Source organism: Triplophysa dalaica, chromosome 7 (assembly GCF_015846415.1).
Source record: "Triplophysa dalaica isolate WHDGS20190420 chromosome 7, ASM1584641v1, whole genome shotgun sequence".
Classification (NCBI taxonomy): Eukaryota; Metazoa; Chordata; class Actinopteri; order Cypriniformes; family Nemacheilidae; genus Triplophysa; species Triplophysa dalaica.
Genome location: NC_079548.1, coordinates 459,784 through 485,400, shown reverse-complemented (window position 1 = coordinate 485,400; position 25,617 = coordinate 459,784). Strand labels below are relative to the sequence as shown.

General features: G+C 40.8%; 1 protein-coding gene across 1 annotated transcript; it reads right to left on the bottom strand.

The window, feature by feature from the left end:
* Nucleotides 1-1,944: 1,944 nt before the first annotated feature.
* Nucleotides 1,945-11,150, bottom strand: LOC130426236 (NACHT, LRR and PYD domains-containing protein 12-like; the record flags this gene model as incomplete). Its single annotated transcript, XM_056752899.1, has 6 exons — nt 10,907-11,150; nt 7,011-8,814; nt 4,811-4,981; nt 4,536-4,709; nt 2,707-2,753; nt 1,945-2,627 (listed from the first exon to the last, which is right to left on the bottom strand). Coding segments are annotated over exons 1-6 (3,123 nt in total), but the record flags the coding sequence as incomplete, so codon positions are not given.
* Nucleotides 11,151-25,617: the final 14,467 nt, after the last annotated feature.

The window sequence follows — 25,617 nt, the reverse complement described above, 5'->3', positions numbered from 1 at the left end:
GCTCATCAGACGGGAAACTGATTTCACATTTCCCAGCTGTAACTATTTAACCCTTTTTATTAGACGGCGCTCTGGAATACTTGATTCTCATATAACAACCGCGTAAAACTAATAACACCATGTAACCCAGAGGGTGCAAATCATTTTGACAGGTACAGTTCAGTGTTACACAAAGAATTATTATAAATGTCTTTTAGTAACATCTGTGACATTATATTTACAAATGATCAAACCAACTTGTGGGTGTCACGGAACGTAATGACAGTACCTGAGGAAAGGCGGAAACGGTTTACAATAATGTTTTATTAAAATATAAACGCAATAAAAATATCACAAGGGTCAAAACAGAAAACAATACTGTTGACTAAAAAAAAACTCCCCACAATGGGGAATAGAGGAGTCAAAGACATATACTTCTTCTTCTTCAAAAAAAAGACAGGAACAGATCTTAGACAAGGGTAACATCTTGACATGAACAAAACGACATTTCAACATGATCTAAACGACATATACTGACTGACAACAAACCGGCAAGGGACATAAGCAAAGGGGCACTAAGGAGGGGAAAACTAACAGAGGATGATTACAAAAGGCAGGTGACCGGGATTAACACTAAGGGCATGATTACGGGAGACAGGAGGGCGGGGCTAAGAGACATGACAGGACCCCGAAGGACATGGTGTGACACGTGGCATTTATCATGATAGGTCTGACCATAGGAGGGGTAAGACAGACATTTTGAACAGAGGTATGTTCGGTGAGGTGGCATGTTTTTGTTGAACCAGTGGATTATACTTTTTTTCTTTTGGGGACATTTATTTTTACCTTCATTTAGATTTTTTTATCTTCTATCTAGGTCAAATCAGAAAAGGACTGAGACGACCTACTATTAAAATTTGTTCCCCTTTTTCCTTGCCTCTGGATTAATGGAGTGCAGTGTTGCATCCAACAAGTCTATTGAAGAACTGATATGCTTGGGACTATTTTGTTTGATTCTGTACTTGTCAAAAGTCTTGGTTGTGTTAGATATTTCTGTATGACCAGCAAGTAAAAGGGAACCATTTAGTCAAACTCTCCCTGTGATAATAATTCAACCCTTCTGACAAGAGTTGCATTTGTTATCATGGTAGAACAAAGCCCTGACAGTACCCCCCCTCCCCAAGGGGCTCCCCATGGCGGGCCAAACAGCCCAAAACAGAAATAAACAAACACCAAAAATGGGGTTCAGGTTGGCCACTAAAAATAACAAACATGGAAGGGGGTGGGGGAATGGGAGGCAAAAAACGTGGGGACACTAGACATGGGTGGAACAGGAGGATGAGACTGGGAGGACTGGACAAGACCGGCAGGGGCTTAGGAGAGCTAGGGTGAGAGTAGTGTCCTAGCGAATTGGGCAGAACAGTACTTAAACTAACTGGACCGGATTAGGTACCGGCTGGTCCAGACTGGGTGCCGGCTGGATCACCGGGTAGACAGCCGGCTGGACCGGACTGGTTGCCAGCTTGACTACCGGCTGTGCATACTGGTCCTGTAGTGTGGCCGGGACCTGACTGGAAGCCCGTGGCAGAACCAGACTAGACAAAAGCTGCCGGCTGTTCTCGCAAAATAAGCCGCTTCAGTGTGACACAAGAAGACCCTCTGCTTCATGTCCTGATCAAACTGTTGGGGATTATTTCTGCCATAACAACCAGCTGCCTGTACATTAACCTTTACGTTAACCTTTAACACTAACATCTCTGTGTAAAACAACACAAAACATACTTCACCACATTCAATATTGTGTATAAAGATTTTACAAGACTAGATTTGTTTGCGTGAGTGCGTGCGTGTGTCACACAGAAATAATGACGAGAATAATTCATGAAGTCTAATTCCAGAAGGTAGAGGTGCAGGGAATGTTGTGTAGACTGCAAGCGTGTAAGTGTGTGTGTGTCTGTGTTTGTCTGTGCGTTTGTGTCTGTGTGTGTTACACAGATTAATTAAAGAGTTACAAAGAACTGTAAATCCAGCACAGAGAGTTTCAGTGAATGTTGTGTGGACTGCCATTGTGTGAGTGTGTGTGTCTTTGTGTGTGTGTGTGCGTTTGTGTCTGTGTGTGTTACACAGATTAATTAAAGAGTTTCTAAAAACTGTAAATCCAGCACAGGGAGGCTCAGTGAATGTTGTGTAGTATGTGTGTAAAAGTGTGAGTGTTTGTGTGTCAGAGACACTGTAGAAGGACAGAGAGCCGGCCGGCTGGTCCACATACACACCTACTCTATTAAAGAGAGGTGAAGACACACAGATGACTGTTTTATTATTATTGTGCCATGCAGTGATTCTGTTATGCGAGCAGTGCAGACTCCAGGATTTGGCATTGTACCCAAACATACTGTCTTCACTCGATGCTTTTCTGCTGATGCTTTTATATGACACAGACATAAGAACATCTGATCCACTCCATTCAACCTCCCAGTAACAGCGTCCAGTCAGACTCTCTCTACACAACACCTGAGGAACACCTTCAAATCTGTCTGGATGACCAGGATACGACTGATCCTCATCCACATGCGTGATCCTTCTGTTCTCTTCAGACAGTTTGAGACGAGTGTTTGTTGTGTTAAGATCCAGTGTAAGATCACAGTTATCTGAACACAAGAAGAGACATTTATACCACAACAAAACAACATTCACTAAATCAATCTCTGTCTGTGTGTGTAGACTTACACTTGTGTAATCCTGCTGTAACTCTGAACTCTCCTCCATGATCCACACTACACACAAAAACACGCAAACATGATGTCACAATCTGCTCTTCTAACACACAGTTAGAACACAGTGTAAACATTAGTCATTTGTATAGTCCACTTTGAAAGACCTAAACCACTCTTATGCAGAAGACCTTTTTTACAAAATACAAGAGAACATTTATAACTGAATCAAACAGTTAAATTTAAGTTTGTATGATTTAATATAAAAAGGGGCATCAGTCCTGAGGCAAAGAGACGCCAGGAAATCCCCCATAGAGAATCAATAGTGAAGAGAAAGACCGTTGACTGCCATTATTAAAACACAGATGGATATTTTTGCACAACAGTTTCATAGAGTCAAGGGATTGGACTTATTTTACTCAGGGAACCGCACAGTCTCTCGGGATAACTATTGGGCTATCAAGGCACGCCCTGCCAACCAGAGACCAGCTTCGCAGGTGTATGCCCAGCCATCCGCCGGTCTTACCTGTTGGTACCATGCAAGACACGGTCAGACACCATCTCTACACTTAGGGTTGTAGAACCTCGCTAAGGTGGTGGGCGTAGCCCAACCCGCAGCTCTGCAGATGTCTGCCAAAGAGGAGGCTACACCCCAAGTGAAGTGAGCTCTTACTGCCAGAGTGCACAGGAGATTCTTGGACAGGTAAGCAAAGAGGATGGCCTCAACAATCCAGTCAGAGAGGGCATATAGATCCCCTACCATCTTGATGGAAGCGAGGGCCACTTGGAGAGCAGTCTTCATTGTGAGATGAGGTAGAGCCGCTTCTCCTAGGGGCTCAAATGGGGCCTTTCTGAGGCCCACAAGGACCAGATCGAGGACCCAAGAGGGTTCAGAGCACGGATGGGGAGGAACCAGCCTCCTCACACCCCTCAGGAATTGTGGACATACAGGCGCTAAGTAGCTGAAGCCCTGGCCTGAGTGATCGTACTTCTGACTGTGGGAGGAAGGTTACACAGGATCTCCTAGTCCCGTCCAGGAGCCGGATGTTGAGCTTCCAGAGGTCTGGTCCCGGATGCCGACCCTGCCCTCTTTTCTGCGGCCTCTTTTTTGGAAACTTGCTCTTTCAGACACATGTGCCTTCTACCAAAACTTACAAGGGAAGTCACACACGCGAGGAAGAAGCACACATCCCTCTCTATGTCATAAGACCAGTTGGATCCAGTAAGGTTGCTCATCATTAGTGCCTCGACTAAAGGGTAATTAATGGGCACGCCATCTTCCTTTTACACCCGTTTGTATGGGGTGGAGACTGGCATGCCATGCCATTCGCCAATTTAAATGCCCTTTTAAAAAGTACAATCAGAGTTGATAGTTTCTCAAGTTCAAACACTGTTCTGTCACTTTGACATAACGCAGAGAGGCCAATAGAGAGGGAACCTAAGTAAAAGCTTAGCAAAATCTATATATCTGCACCAGAACATCATAGAGATAAGGAGATTTCTTTGTTTCCCGCTAGCTCTAACTTAGTGTTATATTCTGTATCTTTTTGTTGTATGCAATATTTTTTGTGCCCTCCCTTTCTTTTTCTCGCTCTCTCTCTAACTCTCTCCCTCTCCCTTGCAGTTTGAGAAGGGGCAGTCCAGTTGCTGTGGAGGATGCATGGGATTGGCTGATCCATTGGTGTGTATTGCGGATCTAGTTGGGTCCCAAGCTCCCATGCTCATAAGCTATATCTAGCTATATCCCCCCACCCACAGAACAGACACAGACTCTGCCACACTCACACATGAACATACACACACACACAGGTCAGTATGTGTCAGTATTAGTGTTGTGTGTCATACTTGAGTTTGTTGAGTGTGTAGTTTGGATCCTTGAGTTTATCAGAGAGCAGCTGAAGTGCTGAGTGTTGTGGGTGATTGTAGCTCAGATCCAGCTCTCTCAGGTGTGACGGGTTTGAACTCAGAGCTGAAGCCAAATAACAACAACCTTCATCTGTCACCATACAACCTGATAACCTACAAACACACACATCAACATGTCAACACACTCTTCACTTTGTCACTCTCACTTGTCTTATAATAACGTTTTTGTGAGATCAGGTTGTAGAGATAAACACCTCAGGGTGTGTAGTTGACAGTTGTGAGTCTTGAGAGCGTCTGAGATCAGCCTCACTCCTGAATCCTTCAGGTCATTGTTACTCAGGTCCAGTTCTCTCAGAGACGTCGATGATTGTAGACATGAAGACAAACTTTCACAACACTCATCAGTCAGATTACAGTTCTGTAGACTGAAAAACACAAACAATACATGTATTTTAACTTCATTGCTGTAATAGACAACAAACACACAATACACACAAATTATATTAACTAGAAGAAGTAGATGTATGTGAGCGCTTAGGGCCTCACTGCCACTAGGGGGCCCCCAGGAGCACATAATTACAGCTTTTTTCTGATATTTTAAAGACACACATCCATGTTCTCAAGTAGGGCCGTACCCACAATTATTTTTGTAGCGTGTGTCATAATTTATGAAATTACTGACTAAATGCAACAATGCAATATTAAAATAAGTGAGGTAGCCAATCAAATGAAAGGAGACAGGAGTTACTGGTCACAGAGCTCAACAGTGACCAATCAAATCAAAGAAGACGGAGCTACTGTCACATCTTTAGCGGTTCAGCAACATGCTTCGGTTGAAAGAGTGATGTGCACCACATAATGTAAGTGACCAAAAACATTTAATGTTTGACAACTATTTAGTGTTTAATGATAGAAATGTTGAATTTCTGACAGTATTCACTGATGCAAAAGACAAAATGCTGATTTAGATGAAAAATATGTCATTTATGTGATTTGTGTCATTTATAATTCTCTGTCAATTTAGCATTTTATTTTGGGATAAGGTTAAGAATAATTGTGTGCATATTGTAAATGTTTTTAATGGTTATTACCACCGCAGTGGTGAAAAACTGCCTCCTTCACAGCCCTTGCCCTTTCCCTGAAAGGTTTGTTCATCAGGGGAATTGGCCGGAGGGGAGTCGTCGTCAGAACCATCAGGTCTGAGAACCAGGACTGGTTGGTCCAGTAAGGCACAATTCGCAGCTTATGACCGAGAGAAAGGGAACGCTTATATACCCTACGGAACAGTATTTATTTTTAATCTAAAAATGCAAATAGTTTTCTATGATCTACAGATTAAGTGGTAAGGAATCAAATATACATTTTGCACAGTGTAAAAATCATGAAGCCAAGGGATTGGCCCCAAGGAGATAATAAACCAGACGTGTGTGTGTTTGTCCGTGTGTTTCAGTGTGTGTTTCAGTGTGTGTATGTTATTTAATGTATTGCTTATAGTTAACATGTTTTCATGCACAGCTGCTTTGTAACAATGAAAATTGTAAAAAAGTTCTATACAAACAAAAGTTGAGTTGAGGATATACAGGCTCACAACAGGCTTGTCATAAGTATTATAGGAGTGTTAGTTAAAGGTAAAGTTGTCTGTTAATTGACATGTAGGCTATATTTACACATGATATCTTAATGCTTTAAGTAGGCTGCTTTAAATGAGATGTGGGAATGATTTCGTTTACAGGCAGTCCATTGTTTTTGGGGGATATTATCATCGCTGCACTCCTGCTCTGTATGGACACATGAGAATTTGCCCCGGAACAGCTTCACTCCGCCAACCTCAAACATTGCTGTTATTTAAATATTTGACGGTATGTGGTCCTGACAATGATCAAGCCCATAGCATCAGTTCTGGCAGGTCACATTAGTTAAGCTTGCGCAGCTGATCTCATCAGGTGCAGTTAATCAATATCAACCAACAGCGATACAATACAAACTAGACTGTGTCCTATTAAAGTTGCCTTCTTATAGCTCTTCTACAGCTGTTCAATCATGCCGCGCTCAAAAAGCCATCCACAACTCCCCACGACATGAGACTTTACCCATTAATAAGTTTATTAGCTATTGAACGAAGCAGAAATGTCCAAACTTATCCAGGGCCCCAAAAAACCCTCATAGACCAAGGGTCTTGTCAAAATTTCATGAGAATTTTAGCACTGAAACTGTGTTTAATAAACAAAATGTTGATGTGTTGATTACTTATTTCCGCCAAAGTACATTACTTGGGAAAGAACATTGGGCAGGATGAGATGAACATGAATGAATGAGTCAGTGTAGGGTTAATATGAATGAATGAAGTCAGTGTGGGGTTAATATGAATGAATGAATGAGTCAGTGTGGGGTTAATATGAATAAATGAATGAAGTCTGTGCATTTTTAATGTGAATGAATGTAGATGAATCTTACAGAGCTCTTCTGGTGTTTCTGATCACTGGCAGAAGTCGAATCACAGCTTCATCAGATCTTCTATATTTCTGCATCTCAAACATCTCTCGAGTCTCTTCAGACATCATCAGCACAAACACCAGAGCAGACCACTGAACAGGAGAGAGATCTTGTGCTGAAAGACCATCTGAATTCAGATACTTCTGGATCTCTGTGATCAGTGAATCATCCTTCAGTTCATTCAGACAGTGGAAGAGATTTGTGCTCTTCTCTGAAGAAACATCATGATGAATTTTCATTTTGATGTAATCAGCCGTGTGTTTCATGTCTTCTGCTGTGATGTTCAGTGAGGGCATAAGTTCTTTCAGCTCATTCTGATTTGACTCCAGAGAGAGACCCATGAGGAACAGCAGGAGAAGGTCCAGGTGTCCGTTCTTGCTCTGAAGAGCACTGTTCACTGCGCACTTATGGAGATTAAACAGTGATTTTTTCATGAATATCCCTTTCAGTTTTTCTGTCCAGCTAAGCAGGAATGGGTTTGTTTTTGTATTTTTGTAAATGAGAAGCACATAGAGAGCAGCGAGGAATTCCTGAACACTGAGATGTACAAAACTGTACACCTTTCTCCCAGAAACTGGCTTTTCTGCCTGAAACATCTGAGTGCATAACCCAGAGAAAACTACACCATCATCGACTTCCAGCCCACATTCCTTAAGATCTTCTTTATAGAAAATCAGATTTCCTTTCTGAAGCTGTGTGAAGGCCAGTTCCCCGAGCTTCAGAACAACATCTTCAAAAGACTGAGCAAGACTGGCACTTTGTTTTTTTGCTTTCATCTGTTTCATCTGATTGAGTAAGAAGTAGATGTACATCCCTGTGAGAGTTGTAGGAATACTTTGCAGATTCTCTTGAGTCATCAGAGGCTGGAGAACACAGAGACAGATCCAGCAGAAGACGGGAATATGACACATGATGTGCAGACTTCTGGATCTCTTGATGTGTGAGATGATTCTCTCTGACATGTCAGGTTTGCTGTTTCTGGTGAAGTAGACTTTCTTCTGCTCATCGTTGAATCCTCTGATCTCTGTCACCTGATCAATGTGGCGTCGAGGTATCAGATGGGCTGCTGCTGGTCTGGAGGTGATCCAGATGAGAGCGGACGGAAGAAGATTTCTCTCGATCAGGTTTGTTATTATGACGTCCACGGTTGTTTTTTTATGAACATCTGTGAATCTCTTGCTCTTCTCAAAGCTCAAAGGAAAACGACACTCGTCCAGACCATCAAAGATGAACATCACTTTATCTTCTTCTTTAGGCAGTAATGACAGTTGTTTAGTACAACTGAAGTATTCATGAATCAGTTCCATTAGACTGTATTCCTCTTGAATCAGATTCAGTTCACGGAAGGACAGAGGAAAAATAAAGATGATTTCCTGATTTTCTTTTCCTTCAGCCCAGTCAAGGATGAATTTACTGACAGAGACAGTTTTCCCCACACCTGCGATGCCCAGCGTCAGCACTTTTCTGTTTTGTTCACCTGTATCACGCTGGACTTTAAATATGTCATTACACTTGACTGAAGCGTCCTCAGCAGCAGTGCTTTGGTTTAATTCAATCTGTCTCACTTCATGTTCATTCTCTACTCCACCTGTCTGATTCTTCACTATGTAGAGGTCAGTGTAGATGTTGTTCAGGTATGTGTTCTGAAGGGATTTCTCTGAGTTACCTTCCAATATTCTCTCGTATTTCTGTTTTAAGTCTTTCTTCAGTCTGTTGCTGAACTCACAATCATCATAAACAGCTTTTCTGTAAACTGCAGCTGCACCTTCAAGACAAGATAACAAGAAGATTAAAGCTTTGATCATTTTAGGGTTCTTAATGTTTAATACAATTCTAAATTTGTTTGTTGTCAAAATGTCAACATCAGGTATTTAAAGCCCAGGTGAAGAGATGAGTTTTCAAAAGAGATTTTAATGAAGATAGTAAAGAGGTCTGTATAATAAACGGCAATTCGTTCCACAATTTAGGAGCTTCCAAAGCACATGTACGGTCGTCTCTCAGCTTGTGTTTTGTTTTAGGCACACACTCTCTTCTCGTTTGGCTCTCAGCGGAGGCGGTCGCATTTTCTCAGTCCCCGTCCTTGCCCATATTTTCCTTGCTTTGTCTCTTGTCTTGTCTCATCTCATCTACTGAGAGACTCTCTCTGCACTGCACTCCAAACTTGGAAAATTATGGATGTGATCAACTGGTCTCTCGACGCAATTGACACCATTTTCTCGACGAGAAAACTGGGTTCGGGGGAACCCGCGTGTAGTAGAGTAGGCGGGGCGAGACCGTGGTTCGAGTTCACGTAGGAGATTGGGAGCATATAAAAGGAACGAGCGACCGGACCGTCGAAGAGAGAGGACCGCGCCCGAACATGTTTTACGTTTGTATTTATATATATATTTTTATTTATGTTATTTCGCCGGCGGCCGTCCGTGAGGGGCCGCCGGCTGTTATTATTTGTATTAAAACTTTATTAAATGTCTGCCGGTTCCCGCCTCCTTCCTTCCATATCTTGAATCTTGTTACACCACGTGTCCTGACGGAACATACGCAGCTGGCTACACGATGGACGGGTTGGAGAGATGGCGGATTGTGTGTCTGGCGGCTCGTTCAGTGTAACGAAATGGATTTAAGAAGAAAAATACAGCAAACATGAGCATTACGGCGCCGCTCACAGACACGCTTGTCAGGCTGGCAGTTTAAAGCATACGGAGGATTGGGAGGGATAAGTCTGTGTGTGTGTGTGATAGTTCTGAGTCTTTGTGTGGGGGAGGAACGCAAGAGTGTCTCGCTGCAGTGATCTCACAGGGTTAAATTTTCCAGCTGCCTTGACCAAGGCCGTTTCTGGAGAAGGGGAGCCGAAAAGATACGATTGTGATTTGTTTAGTCGGGAAACCGTATTCCAATATGTCACTGCAACCCTCATAGTCCAAGTGGTTCAATGGTGATCCTGATCTCCGATATTATCAATTTTCCTTCCCAGAGCTGTTAGGATTTCCCTGATAACGACCATATTTCGGTTAATAGTCTCAGTCTCAATGCTGACCGCTCTTCCCACAGCTTCAATCGATACGGCAGCCTTATGAGGCTTTGGACAGCTGTTCCCGTTTTGTGAATTTTTCGATAACCCAGGGCAAAGCCTAATCCAATCAGCACAAGACCTGTTATCATGGTTCCAAATTGGTAAATATCCTCGATATCCTCGACTGAAAGAGCCGCCAGACACACGATTATATGATCATTAAATGTGTAATGACAATAAATTGAATCAAATCCAATTAACTTTTTATCAGCTGACCTGAGAGAACATTTAGCCATATGAGGGTGTTGCAGCTCAGACATTAAGAGTGGGACAAGACCATTTAGAGCTTTAAAAACAAATAAAATAGTTCAAAAAATGAATCCTAAAATGTAGCCAATGAAGTACGTTTAAAAAGGGAGAGATGTGGTCCTATTTCCCAGTTCCAGTTAAATGTCGCTCTGCAGTATTTTGTAGATGAGCAACCGAAGATCCACTGACCCCACATACAATGCATTACAGTAATCCAGCTCTCAAACGAAAGCTCTCAAAGAGCTGCAAAGTAACAAGTGGCTCTATATTTAAGCACTGCCTTGATCCGACTCTCAAACTTAAGGTTTGAGTCCATTTTGACCCCAAAGTCAGTGACGGTTGGCTTGATGTACTGAGCCAGTGAACCTAAATTAACCAAAGGGATACCATGGTGCCTCAGTTCCGTCTTTTTTCATGAAAACTGTCTGTCGCTGAACTCACTGTTATCACAATCATCAGCTTTATGGTCAAATGTAGCAGACAGAATAAAAGAAGAACACATTTGAACTGTATCATGAGATGAAACTCTCTGCTGTACCTTCTTTCAGATCTTTAGCCAGCTGGTTCTGGTTTATCTTCATCAGGATCTTCCGTGTGATCTTCACGGCGTCTTCTGGTTCATAACTCTGCACCATCCTGTCTACTGTGTCTAAGACATCTGCTTTCTCCAAATGAGACACTGGAACCTTATAATCATTCTTCAGGTGCCACTGAAACTCTTTGAGTTGCTCTTTTCTCAGATCATTCAGTGAGTTCTTGAGAAGCTCTTTGACAGACCCCATCATCCAGCGCTGACTCACTTCTGCAGGACGAGAAGAAAACATTCTAGTTACTGGAGCTGAGATGATGTTTGCCTTCTGAAATGATTGTGAGATCAGATCCGTAATGAGTGTGACATTCAGCTTAACCCAAATAAATGGGAGGGGCAATGACACCCCACGGAAAAGAATAACCTCTTGACACACACCTGTTTTGTGTTAGCGTGTGGGTGAATGAAGTAATAAATGTAGGTTGTTTTGTGTGTGAGGGGGGCTGCTGAGTTCCTTTCCAATGCTGGCGTGTCGGTGGATGGGTGAAGGTTTATTACGTGTCTGTGAGTCTACTGTGAGGTTTGTTTGTGGTTTCGGGGTGCTGGTCAACTGGGGCGGCCACCGATGTTTGTGTCCTCGAATGCTGTGATATTATACCCCACGTTAGGTAGCAGGAAAGGATGCCAGCAGTCTGGATACGGGATAATACAGGTATCTGTTTTAATGATTGTTTTTTGTTTACCTCCATCGGGGAGTCGTTTGGAATAGTGATATCGTATTTTGAGGTGCAAATATGGTTTAAAACGCTGTCAAAAACGCTGTTCGGATATAAACATGTTTAATCTATGGCATAATTGTGACACCATTAGCTTGCCATAAGGCAATGCAAAAAAAACGCCCATACACGAAAGCAGCAGGATTGCCAAGAATGTGTTTATATCCTTTGTATGTTTTTTTTATACACCCGTATATGTTACCTGGGGGGTATATTTCTGTGTCATATGTACGTTTGAAGGTAAATGTAAATAGATTCAGTGGATCGGGTGTGCACACAGTGGCGGAGCTCGAGTTTCTCTCATGGGGTGTCCTGGGGGTGGCCAAGGCAATATCAGGGGGTCCATAGACCATGCAGAAAGTCAGTGTGTAATAGTGATGCGCGGATGGCGGTTAAATCCGCGGACGCTGTTGATGATCCGCGGGTCGGGTAATAAAAAAAATACATTCTGATTAATTGCGGTTGGATGATATCATATACAATATTAACAAAATTTCTCAAATAATACGAATTTGTTTTAAATGCCTTTTAAAGCAGGCGCTAATTTGCAGTAATTTAAAAGAAATGCGCGCGTGGCGGCGGTAGATGACGGTCTATTTCTTAAAGAAGATATGGGGGCAAAACTGATCCGAGAGAAATTTAAAAAGGGAGAAAGAAAAACAAAACAAAAGGTAGGAAAGAAAAGTACCGTGTGGGAGCGTTTTAGCGAAGTGGTTCAAGGATGAATCAAGTGCTGGGTATGTAATATGCAACGACTGTGAGGCACTGTATGTATATGAAAGCCATAAGACTGGTACCTCTTATATGGTACATCATGTATGTGCTAAATCGAAAGATTAGATTTAAGCATTTACAGACAAAGACAGTGCTAACAATTTACTGTGTAATTAAAGTGACGATCGGATTCGGGTCGGGTGCGGATATCTATTTCAGAGAAAATTATGCGTGCGGGTGGTGGGCGGGTGGATCATTTATGTGAAGCAGCGGATGCGGGAGACATTTTAGCTCATCTGCGCATCTCTAGGTGTCAAAAGAGAAATAATAATTTACTTAACCAGGTGTTTGTAACGTGATTTGGCTTAAAAAAATATATGCACATACTATGAATTGTCAGAGTTTCTATCTCGTAACACACAACTAGATTCGTTACATGGCTGGCCGTATGGAGTAACTTGGCTGTATTTTATTAACCCTTTATGATATGTAAACAGGCTATTTGCAATTGAGGTAATCTTTTGAGTATCACGACCAGATAAATAGTTTAAGAATTTCAAAGTTAGCTTAACATTAAAACTATGGTGGTGGCTGTAGCTGACGTTAGCCTACATAAAGTAAACAGGTAAATAGTGTAATGTATTGGCACTGCACTGTTTATGTGTATATAACAGCACAGATGTAACGTTAAACACAATGTTTACCGGAAACCGATCTCTCTTTTCTGATTAACCCGTGTAGCGCCAACATTCATGTTTACTCATACAGCGACTTTCCATTCCATTCCATTTTCTACCGCTTATCCGAACTACCTCGGGTCACGGGGAGCCTGCGCCTATCTCAGGAGTCATCGGGCATCAAGGCAGGATACACCCTGGATGGAGTGCCAACCCATCGCAGGGCACACACACTCACTCATTCACTCACTCACTCACACCCTACGGACAATTTTTCCAGAGATGCCAATCAACCTACCATGCATGTCTTTGGACCAGGGGAGGAAACCGGAGTACCCGGAGGAAACTCCCGAGGCACGGGGAGAACATGCAAACTCCAAACACACAAGTCGGAAGCGGGAATCGAACCCCCAACCCTGGAGGTGTGAGGCGAACGTGCTAACCACTAAGACACCGTGCCCCCCCATACAGCGACTTCACTTTCAAAATGATTTCCGCAAACAAAATCCCGATGTCTAGTCTTAAGCTAAACTTATATGCGAAATTTCATTATTCTTACTAGTAGTTACTCGCATCACTTTTGTCCTTGATTAATTTGAAAGCTGCGCGCGGCACCAGACGCTTTTTCAGCAAGTGGTGAAATGAGATGTCAATCATTATTAAACTGCCCAATAAAATGTGAGGTGGCACTCGGGGTGGCCAATCAGATGTCTGAGGGGTCCAGTGCCACCCAGGACACCCCTCTGGCTCCGCCTCTGTGTGCACGTGGCGAGTGAACCTCGTGGTGAACAGGGCTGGTTCTAGGGGTGTCACTCCTATTTCTGGCTCTGCCAGAGAACGTAACACACTAAAGAAATTATATTTTTAATGAAATGAGATCAAATGTAACTTACATTTATGGGGTGAATGTTTGATAAAACGCACTTCTGCCTTAGAATTAAAATAAATGGTCTGTCATTTTCAAGGACAAATGAGCACAGTTCAATTAATCAATACAGGTTATTCTACACAGTATACCCCCCCCCCCCCCCGTTTACAGTCTAGAAGACCCACTGGTGGTGAATGCTAGCGAGTATTTAGGGATGTAAGTTTAGTTATTACTACCGTATTTTCTTTCATTATAACATGTCTCTGTTAATAGCTATGTAAGAAGAATGTAGATAATTTTTATACAAAATATGATTTTACAAGTGTATAATGTAATGTGTTTCTGACAATAAATAAATAATATCGATCATCAATCTGAAATACAGATTAAAACTGAAATAACCATCCTGATAAGAAGTCCTTTTACTTCATTACTTTCCATATATGTGGCTTAATTTAATAAGATATTTTAAAATACTTTACAGATTTTTTCAGTGGGACATCCATCAGTTAATTTCTCTAAATGTACATGTATCATTTAAGTTTGTGTAATGAAAAAAGTATTTAATAATTACAAACTATAGTTTTAATAAATAATTAATATTTCTGGTGAATTCAAGTAGAACTCAGATTTGTTTTACTTACATTTACACAATTTAGACATTATATTTAATTGATTTCAGATCTTTAAATGACTTCTTTGCTTCATTGTAAATTGTTTCACATAAAAAGGCATAACGAGAGAGTTTGTGTAAACATGACGTAATCATATCCAGTATTATTATCCGGTAAAGTGAGACACGAAGCAGAATTTTTATACCATATCGGAAATTATTTAAAAAAAGGTAAATAAGGACTGTTTAAAAACTGTCTTTCGAATGTCTCAGCTTCATTCAGTGTTGTCCCTAAACACCGATACAAAAGCAGCCACACACACACACACACGTCGTATCCAGTGTACACAATGTGTGATCAGATCTGATCTTATCTGACAGAGATGTGTGAGAGATGAAGAGACATCATGTTCTGAAACAGTTATGATCTCCTCAGGTTTTGTGTTCTCCATCACTAAAGTTCTCAATCTCATATCTGCTTTCATGTCCAAAACCATCATCAGACTCAGAACCTGATGAAGTGTTATTTTTACACATTTGAAGCCTTTTGTGTCTTTTTCCTCGTAATCTCTGCGCCTCATTTGCTTTTCTTCTTCTTCTTCCTCATCTTTCTTTCCTTTAAACATGCTTCAGCAATCTCAAAAGATGAAAAGTTTTCCGTTTCTGTATTTAATGTATTCTTCTCAGATTGATGCTTTTGACGTTTCAGAAAGATGTTTAACTTTAAATATGTTGCCTCGTGAGAAAACGAAAGTAAACAGGAAACGCTATTTGTAGCATGAAAGTATTTAAACAGACTTACGGTGTTTGTCGGCAAGAGGTCTAGAAAAAGCTCCTTGAAACCGAACGTGTTTTTGTCTGTGATGCGTCTTTTAAAGATGTTTTTTGTAGTCAGTTTGTGTTTTGAGACCACACGATGCGTTACATGTCCGTGTTTTGTGCGTCTTGAATTCAAAAGCAGCGCACAAGTTTTTTTTTTAATTCGTCCAATGAGAGTCTTCTGATGAGGTGATGAACCTGAACCTGACAGTTTCCCGTGACTTGTGCATCCTTTTGAAGGGCTGAGCCGTTGAAATGAACTCTTTGAAGGGTCTATAAGGCATCACTGTCCCTTTACAAGGGAATGAATGGCCAAATGTCACCTTCACAATGCCACAGGTGCACTCTGAATCCAGCAAACAGTTGATGAATTAAACAATATTTGTAATATTTCTTGTTGAATAAAAGATGGTACCCGCCCCCCAGGGTCAGTGAAATTTATGAAGCCTTATAGAAGAAAATGTCTATGTAATAACCATCAATCATGGCCTTCAGGTCCGTCCATTGGCTCTGAGATGCGATGTTGACTTCAGATCTCAGATGTTCTCAAACTGTGGGACATTACAGCACTGTGAAGCACACGTTTATACTGACCCTATTGTTTGGCTTCAACAAATAGAACATACTTTCTTTGGTCATAAATAATTCATGTACACTGTAAAAAATAAATGTATTTTTACAGAAAAAAAACGGTACATTTTCCCTGTTTTTTAACGATTTAAATTTGTTACTGCAAAAAATTACATTTTTCTTTAAATAACAGTAATTGTTGTATATTGTTATCCTGACATGTCCTAAAAAAACATTCCTGTATATTTTTTGGTCAGAGTTGAAAAATGTTTAGTTTTACAGAGAATACCAGTAGAATTTCACAGTCATATCACATTTTCATCAGAACAGTGAAATTCCACTAAAAATGCATACATTAACACCAAACATAGCCTACATTTTTCCAGTTGATTTAGGCAGTGACTATGCACTAAGTGCAAAAAGCAACAGTTGTGATTTACACTAAAATCAAATATATACTTTAATTACATCATGTAAATGTCGTGATAGTTTGCAATAAGTGTAAATAGTAATCAGATGCTATATTTTGGCAGATTCTGTTCGCATATCGGTAATTGTATACATTAACAGGATACAATATAAAGTGTTTTATTAAACACTAATTAGACACTTTATTTCTACTTCATTTTTGTTGAAAATAAATGCCTTTTCGATGTGATTTGTGATACCAAAAGGTATAAAATACAGATTCGAACCAAGGACTTTGAAACAAGCATCAAATAAACGAGGCTTCCACACTAGTGCCTGTGCCACTGAAGACATTAGATTAAGTTGCGCATCTTTTCTAAACTTCATTGATGATCCTACACAATGTACTATGTTGTTTCCTTGATTTATAATCAGTGTTTAGCTTACTATTGTTTTTATACATGTCATACATAGGCCTACCGTTCGTTTGTTAAAGAGGCGATCTACCGCTGGACTGTGTTGTTTATAAAATCATATTTTTTTAATCTTTAAAGGCATCAGTTTTCTCTTGTTGCTGTTAGAGCATTTTATTACTATGGGGGCAGTTGTAGCTTAGTGGTTAGAGAGTAGGGCTTGTAACCCAAGAGTTGCCGGTTGGAGTCTCACGGCTGGCGTGTTGCGACTGTGGTGCCCTTGAGCAAGGCACCTTACCCTAATTTCTCCCCACACAGCTCCGGGGGTTAAAGAGGTCATATTTCGAGTATGCGTTTCCCTTATTGGTATCGTCATCCAAACACACACTCCTGTCCAACCCACTTACACCACTTCTGGAAAACCATTTATTGTTAAGGTAAGCTAATTGTGATTTCCATATCAAAATCTAAAATAACCATCTGTAGATGCTATTTACACTAAGAAGAATACAGATATATTTTTATTTTCACTAAGTGACAATATCAGCATTTTTACATAATGCTATTTACATTAGGTGTAAATCATTTTCATTTAATAAATATAATTATCAAATTTGCAGTAAGTGTATTTACTAATTAGATGCTATCTATATTGGTAGATAGTTGCACCTTAGCATCCAATAATTATCAGAGTGAAAATGATTATATTTATAATTTCTTTTTAAAAGCCCTTCTACACTGACCCCTAAGCCTACCCAATAAATACTTTATTTTTAATAAACACTCTTCTCTTAATAAAGCACTTTATTTCCACTTTTCAAACATTTCCTAAATTTTCATTGCAAATAAATGCCTTTTTTTAATCACAAAAAAGCCAAATCTATAAGCCACTGGTTCTCAAACTTCTTCGGCGTGCACCCCCATTTAAACCAAATGTACAGGGACATCGTTGTATACTGTGTGACAGAAGTAATGATAAAAAACAAATTAAAAATACTCTTGAAACACACATTTTTGTAAAATGTTATATGTAAAATAAATTATGATAGCCAGAGTATTGCTGTAAACAACTTCAGCTTTTATTATATAGCAAACCTTCAAGATCAAACAATGGAAAAACACTTCCCAGCAAAAGTCATGTTTTAGAACACAAATTTCTTCAATTAAAAAAAAAGTCGACCTGCATTCTGATAATTCTGAACATGTCACATGGGGAAAATGGATAAAGCATGTTTCAGAACACAAATGAGTTCAATTTAAAATAAACAAAAACACTGGGCCTGGACTCTGATAATTTTGAAGTTTATCACATCACAAAATGAACAAAGCGCTGCACTGATTTACAAAAAGTCGGTCTGTCCTGTTCTTCAGCGAAATGTCAATCTTCTGAAAGACCACATCTGTGGGGACACAAACAGTTATAATTAAAACCCAAACCAAAAGAAGAGCAGAAACAGCAACAAGCCTTAACCAAATACTCTCAGTTTTGGCCACAGACAATTACATCACATTTATTGGAGTTAATCATAAAAATGATTGTCCTTTGGAGCACAACAGACAACAGAGCTTCTATAAATGTTACTCTCCCCAGTCAAATGCAGCAATTTTTGACGTCAGACTCAATACTCTGGGGTTGACAGAGTACGCTCTCTTTTTCTCTCTCTTTTCCACCTTGGTACCTTTCTGAGGATTTATCCCAAAGATGCACCTTTAAAACACAACACAAACAATATCCTTAAATAATTGTTGTATGCTTCTTAACCAAAGGAATGCAGTCTATGAATTACCTTTGCAAGAATTCTAGTGTGGCTCCCAGTTCTACAGGGTAACTGATGTTCAATATATAGTAAAGAGAGAACATCAGATACAGGGCTTCTGTAAAACTCAAAAGATGGTCATTTACAATCATCTGGTCTACTGCTACCATGTACACACTAGCTGTCAGTGGGTTCTCTCCTTTGAACAAACACAAAGTCAGTAAGACATAGTATTTAACAGAATGTGAGTTCTGGTCACCCGAAACCAGGATTTATTGTGTTGCAAGATCATAGTAAATAATACCCACCACACACTACTATACATGGTGTTGCTGGAAGCTGTTCTGAGCATATATCACTTGGAACAGACATGTCTTCTACCATCACAAGAAAGTGGTCTAGCAGCAACATCACTGCCCCACAAACATGATCCCCTCCAGCTCTATACTTTGTGAGGATTCTCCCTGCTCTGCTTGCTCTTTTTGTACACTGAAATTGAAAGTACTCCAATATTCTTCTGAACTTACTGGAAGCAGATTCTTCAAAGCTGTTGTTTATGTCAATGCCAGTGAGCTCTTTAAAGTGTGCTTTCATTCCTGCTGGCTGAAAAAGATATGGCCACTCATCAAGTAAATCTTTGGTTTCCTTTCCAGATTGGATGTTGTTTCTTTGAGAGGTGTAAGAAGAAGTCATTAAGCCATAGATTGTCTTTACATCACTTTCATTATTTTGAAACATTACAAGCAACTTCTCTTTCTTTTCCTACTGCAATTCGGATGTTTCTCCAACTAGCAGTTGTGGATCAGAATTTACTTTTCCGTAAAACTTGCTGGCATTTTTTGCCATGGAACATCAAAACTATAATGTCACTCATGGTCATAAAACGAAGTTTCACAGCTACTGTCACCTAGAAGATAAACCAATGTCCACAGGTTACAGGATGAACACTTTTCATGCAGCTGTAATTTTTTGGCAAAATTGCCTATTCCCAAGCTGCAGATTTATTAAAGTTTAATAACGGACAAACAGAGATTGCATGGGGCTTTGTGGGTTGTTCATGTGCCACTATATAGAGTATGCATTTAAAGTGGTGCACAGACTTGTTTTATGTCCGCAGTGCATTATTGTCAGAGGGGAGACTGTTGTGCATTTTTCACAGGGACCGCAGGACCACAGTGCAACAAATCACTATAGCATAAAATGGGCACATTTAACGTGTTGCTGGTGATTTGCTGCACTGTGGCCCTGTAGTTGCTCTGATCAATGCACAACAGTCTTCACACTCCGCTGGCATAAGCTGCTTACTCAACTGGAGACGGTTTGGCCATTCATGCACCAGGTAATCACCACGGTGGCACATGTAAGGATCAAAATGTATGTAATTTCCAAAATCAATGTTTTGAGGCCCCGTGCCATCACAGTTTGATTTGTACCATCAAACTACACTAGTCAAAATTTTAAGAGGATCAAAACCTTTCATAATAGTTGTCTTAAAACCAATACCCAAAACTCTTCAAATGTTGACTAATGTACAATAAATCTGCATGTTTGTATACATATACACATATACATATACAAACCCGATTCCAAAAAACTTGGGACAGGTAGCAATAAGAGGCCGGAAAAGAATGTACATTTAACTTGGTACATATGTACATTTAACTTTTCCGGCCTCTTATTGCTACCTGTCCCAACTTTTGTGGAATGTGTAGCTCTCATGAAATCCAAAATGAGCCAATATTTGGCATGACAATTCAAAATGTCTCACTTTCAACATTTGATATGTTATCTATATTCTATTGTGAATAAAATTTAAGTTTATGAGATTTGTAAATTATTCCATTCCTTTTTAACTCACAATTTCTACAGTGTCCCAACTTTTTTGGAATCGGGTTTGTACATATACATATATTGCTCTTTGAACTGCTCGTGTGGCACAATTTGTTTGCCAGGCGTGCTAAAGGCTGGGCATGCTCACATTGCAAATTCTCTGTATATGAATTACAAGAATTGACAAATTACATGTTTTGCTTTCAAAATATTTTTGCATTCACGTTTTCATTAGAACAATAAATAATAATGACTTTATCATTTCGCCTATTTATATTAGAATTAAAAAATTAAGTTAAAAACAAATGGATTAATGCCTATTTTTATTGTAGAATTAGTTATTAAACAATGAAAAGCATTATTAATTTACACAAGACTCTTGTGGTCCTCCAAAGTAAAGAGCTTAGAAAGGATCCTGTTTCAGTTGAGTTACCCTTAATATACTTTTTAAAATTAGATGGAGAGTTTTTGAAAGCCATTTGCTAGTGCTACTTGTGTATGTGTTTGCACAGAGCTAATCAAATTCACTCTGTCCGGATGGCGCAAGTTTTTTTAGTAGTGAAGTAAAATGTCGGCTGAAAAAGATTTATTCCAGTAAAGTATAGATACCCCAAATTTCTAATTAGGTAAGGTAAGGAATAATTTTTACTTTGCTACTTGACACCTCTGGTGACAAGAGAGGGGAGAGGGACGGCGGGGGAGGGATTTTAGCTTCCTGACTATCTGATGGATGAAGCTCAACCAAACAGGGGTAAGTTGCCTTGCTCAAGGGCACTTCAGTCATTTCCTGGTGACACTGAGAATTGAACCAGCGACCTTTTGGCTACGAGTCCAACTCTCTAACCACTAGACCACAACTGACCCCCTACGAATACAATACGTATTTGTGGCATATGGGACACAACGTCTCGTTCCCTCCATCAGGGAACTGAGGTTACATACGTAACCAAGACGTTCCCTTTCTGTCGGACTCTCGACGTTGTGTCCAGAACGACAGATGGGGTTGCCTATGGAAAATGCCACAAAGCTGTATAGCATTACAATCTCTAGCGAAGCGGCGGTTGCAGGCCTGGCCGTGTCAGCTTGAAGCTTTCGTGAAACTTTAACCGGTGGTCGGAGGATTCCAGAGCTTTCTTGGAGAAAGATGGGTACAGTCCTGACCAGAAACCTTTCACAGACAGGGCCTTAGCTCTCTACTGGCGAGAGCCCGTCTGGCTCGGGTTTACTCCGGGTGAGCGCAACTCTTAACCAGAGAAGGGGAGGAATATGGTGGATATAGGTATGGTCTCGTCCTTGGAGGAGAACGCATGGAAAGTGCGGACTGGGTAGTTAACCGCGAGGTGGAGGCCCACCTGTAGAAGCTCATGGGTTACCATGTGTGGGAACCGTTGCCATGAGGATATATCAGACGGAACAGCCCACGGGGGGGGGCTGTTACTGCGTCCGATAGCACTAGGTCCGGTTAGAGCTATCTGTGAAAGGTCATGTGGAGTCCCGGCCTAAGGGGGAAGGCTGCTTTGCCCAGCCAACCCCCAGGGGGTGCTTGCTTAGTGATGGATGGAATGTCTGTTCTTAACCAGTGTCTGGGTAAGAAGGAAGGTTGGTGAGGTACCAGTTTCTTAGCCATGTGTTTGGGTAAGAAGAAAGGCAGATAGCACACTGACCCAAACACTTGGAGGGTGGGAAGGTGCTTTCGCAGGCATACGCCCCCCCCGGATGCCAGTCCTACATAGCGCCTCGCAGGACGTGGGCTGACACCGGGTTTTCGCAAAGATTGTTTAACCCTTGCGAAGGTGTTTGGGCGTAACCCAACCCACAGCTCTACAGATGTCTGCTAGAGAGGCGCTTCTGGCCAGTGCACAGGAAGTGGCTATACCCCGTGTGGAGTAAGCCCTCAGTGGGCATGGGAAATTCTGAGATCGGAATGCCGCCGTAATTGCATCCACGACCCAGTGCGCCAGGATCTGCTTGGAGACAGCCTTCCCCTTCTGCTGTCCTCCAATACAGTTAAGGAGCTGGTCAGAGCTACTGAAGCTCAGCGTGCGGTCCAGGACACAACTCGGATGGGGTTGGGTCTTCCTCCCCGATGGGGAGCGCCTGCAAGTTCACCACTTGGTCCAGAAAGGAGTAGTGGGAACTTTGGGCACGTATCCGGGTCTGGGGATCAGGATAACGTGAGAGTTACCAGGGCCGGATTCAAGGCAATCTGGGGACACAGAGATTGCTTGATATTGAAGGGTTCTATATATTTTATCTGGGTTCTATATGTTTTATCTAAGGGTTTATATCAATTACATTTTCTGAGTGTGTTTTTATATGATTATTACTTATTACTGCTTACCTTATATAACATTGCATTATTTTACTATGTTGAGTAGGGTCTCAAAATATTAGTGCAAAATGGTATTTTCAACAGGATGTGGGGGTTGTGTGTGTGTGTGCAGCATTCCAGGCAGGAAAGGAGGACAGGAGAGTATGCTACACATCAACGCACATACCCATATAGCGTGGGGTCTAAGCAACAAAGTTTATGTGGAAACTGGGTGGGGGAAGTGTGTTATCTTGCAGATAGTAAAAGAAGAAGGACATAGTCTACGAAAATATGAGATGAAGCATCACTCCATTGGACACAAAGAAAGTAGCAGAGGTCAAGGCGCCCCTGGGTTGGCCACTGTCCGAAGCAAGCTTGAAGACACACCCACACATACACATATAAAAATGTTGTACACTGTTTGAGCGGGGCTGATTCTCTCTGTGAAGACTTTTTTGTCTGAGACAGCCCAGCGCTGAGATTCAACTTAATAAACTTCAACTTTTGTTCATCCGAAGTCCATAAGTCCAATTTTTGAACGCGCAGGACAGCAGATGTCCATCAGATGGTGACCCCGACGTGATTGGCTAAAAAGGGACATTTCGGACAATCCTTAAAGAGTACGGAGAGACGAAACGGAGAGAGGGAAAATCTTGGATTCAACACAACAGCCGGCTGAATAAAAAATAAGGTGAGCAGAGACCTGTTTTATCGAACATCTGCTAATTGACTACTCTAAATTGTTTGTGTTGAATTGCAAATATTCCTGATCATTATTCAAACCAAATTTAAAAACGGTTGAAGTTTGTTAATTTGAATTAATAAACGGGTGGTTGGTCCCCCGAATTTAGAAGACGTGAGGTGAAAGTCCGCATGCATTTATTACACGGGTGGTTGGTCCCCCGAATTTAGAAGACGTGAGGTGAAAGTCCGCATGCATTTATTACACGGGTGGTTGGTCCCCCGAATTTAGAAGACGTGAGGTGAAAGTCTGCACGCATTTATTACACGGGAGGTTGGTCCCCCGAATTTAGAAGACGTGAGGTGAAAGTCCGCACGCATTTATTACACGGGTGGATGGTCCCCCGAATTTAGAAGACGTGAGGTGAAAGTCCGCACGCATTTATTACACGGGAGGTTGGTCCCCCGAATTTAGAAGACGTGAGGTGAAAGTCCGCACGCATTTATTACACGGGTGGATGGTCCCCCGAATTTAGAAGACGTGAGGTGAAAGTCCGCACGCATTTATTACACGGGTGGATGGTCCCCCGAACTGAAGGAATTTATGTGTAATTTGTGTGTATGTAATTGTGTGTTGGAAATTACGGAAAATTGAAAAAAAAAAAAAAAAAAAATATTGTGTTTAGAATAATTGATAGAAACGCATAATAATAATATAATTGATAACTGTATAATTAAGAGAATTGAATAACCTAAAAAATGGAGGGAGAATTTGATAGAGAATGTGATGAATATGGGTGTTTTCCTGTAAATGAACAATGGGATCGTATGAAAGATATGATATTAGCCCAGGCAGAGGTAAAACACCATAAGAAAGAAACAAAGATATTAGGCGAAAAATGGAGTCAGATATGTGTTGAAAACGGATGGGATAACCCACCACGTGTGTCTTTGGCACCTAAAATAAGAGAAATGGAGAAAAAAGCTCACATGTGCGTTAAAGCACATGATGGGAAAAAGGATAAAGTCAGGTTTTTGAAGAAAAAATATATATAAAATGGTTAGAAAAGAATAAACATTAAAATAAAGAAGTTAAAATGAAGGAAGAATTAAAATATGGATATGCATTGCGCTTAAGGCCACTGCTCTGAGTCCGGTTAAAAGAGAGGGGGGAGAAAATGTGCAGACAAAAAAGTCAGGAAGTCAGGGAGACATCTCTGAACAAACAGCATATTCCCCAAACCTAAAACTATATCAAGACTTGCAACTATTGACAAAACCACCACCGTATGAAAAAATAGTAACAAGTTGTGTTAACTGTTAACCAAAGGACATCTAGATGTCGAATTGCCAGACACAACGTTTGATATAAATGAAATAAGACAACAATTACACCAACTTACAAGATTAGTCACTGAAACTCCACAGCAGTCAGCCCCCCACAGAGAAGAAAAGAAAAAAACACATTCCACAAGAGGAGGGGGAAGGGGTGTGTGGAGAGATAAAACATCACCCTACACCCTCTGTTTCATTGCATAGCCGACAGAGTTTAGCAGCTCATTTGAATTGTGCTAACTACTATCTAAGTTTCTTCCTAGATGTGTCTGAAACAGGAAGCAGTGCACATGGGCACTTCACAAACATCCCACTGTGTCCACCTCCAAGGAAAAGGCGACACGTGGTACCATTTGTCCTCTTGTGTTGCTTTTTAGTACCCAAACAGGTCTTTGGAACAGACGGCTGTGGACCTGAGATCACAGGTCCAAGAGAGGGAGGGTGTTGAAGGTAAAGCAAAAGGGAGCGCAGAGGAACATTACAGGTCATATAAAGGAAAGGTGACATTTGAATCTTTAGCGCACTGTGTAAGTGAAGATTGTGCATATGGGGCAGGCATTGCAGTAATATTTAAGAATAAATATGGTGAAAAGTGAAGCATCACATGCATTTCTAACTTTTATGGGTCAAACCTATTTAAAGACTCATAGAATTATTCTAGTTTTATTTATAATTTTTCATTAACACTATAGATACCATGGCACAAGTGATAGTGAACCATCTGTTAAATATCACACAGAAATTACTTAGTCCTTACAGGCCTCAAAGATCTCAAATGGACAGGTGTGGGTAGTGCCATAAAAAATGAATAGCTAAACAGACAGCACCACAACATACGGACTGATATTTAACCCACAGATTTGACTGAATTGAGAGAAAAAATGTATCTCTGTCTGTTATCCTAAAGTCTTTCTTTTCAGATTGATCACTATGACTCCTTATAGAGTC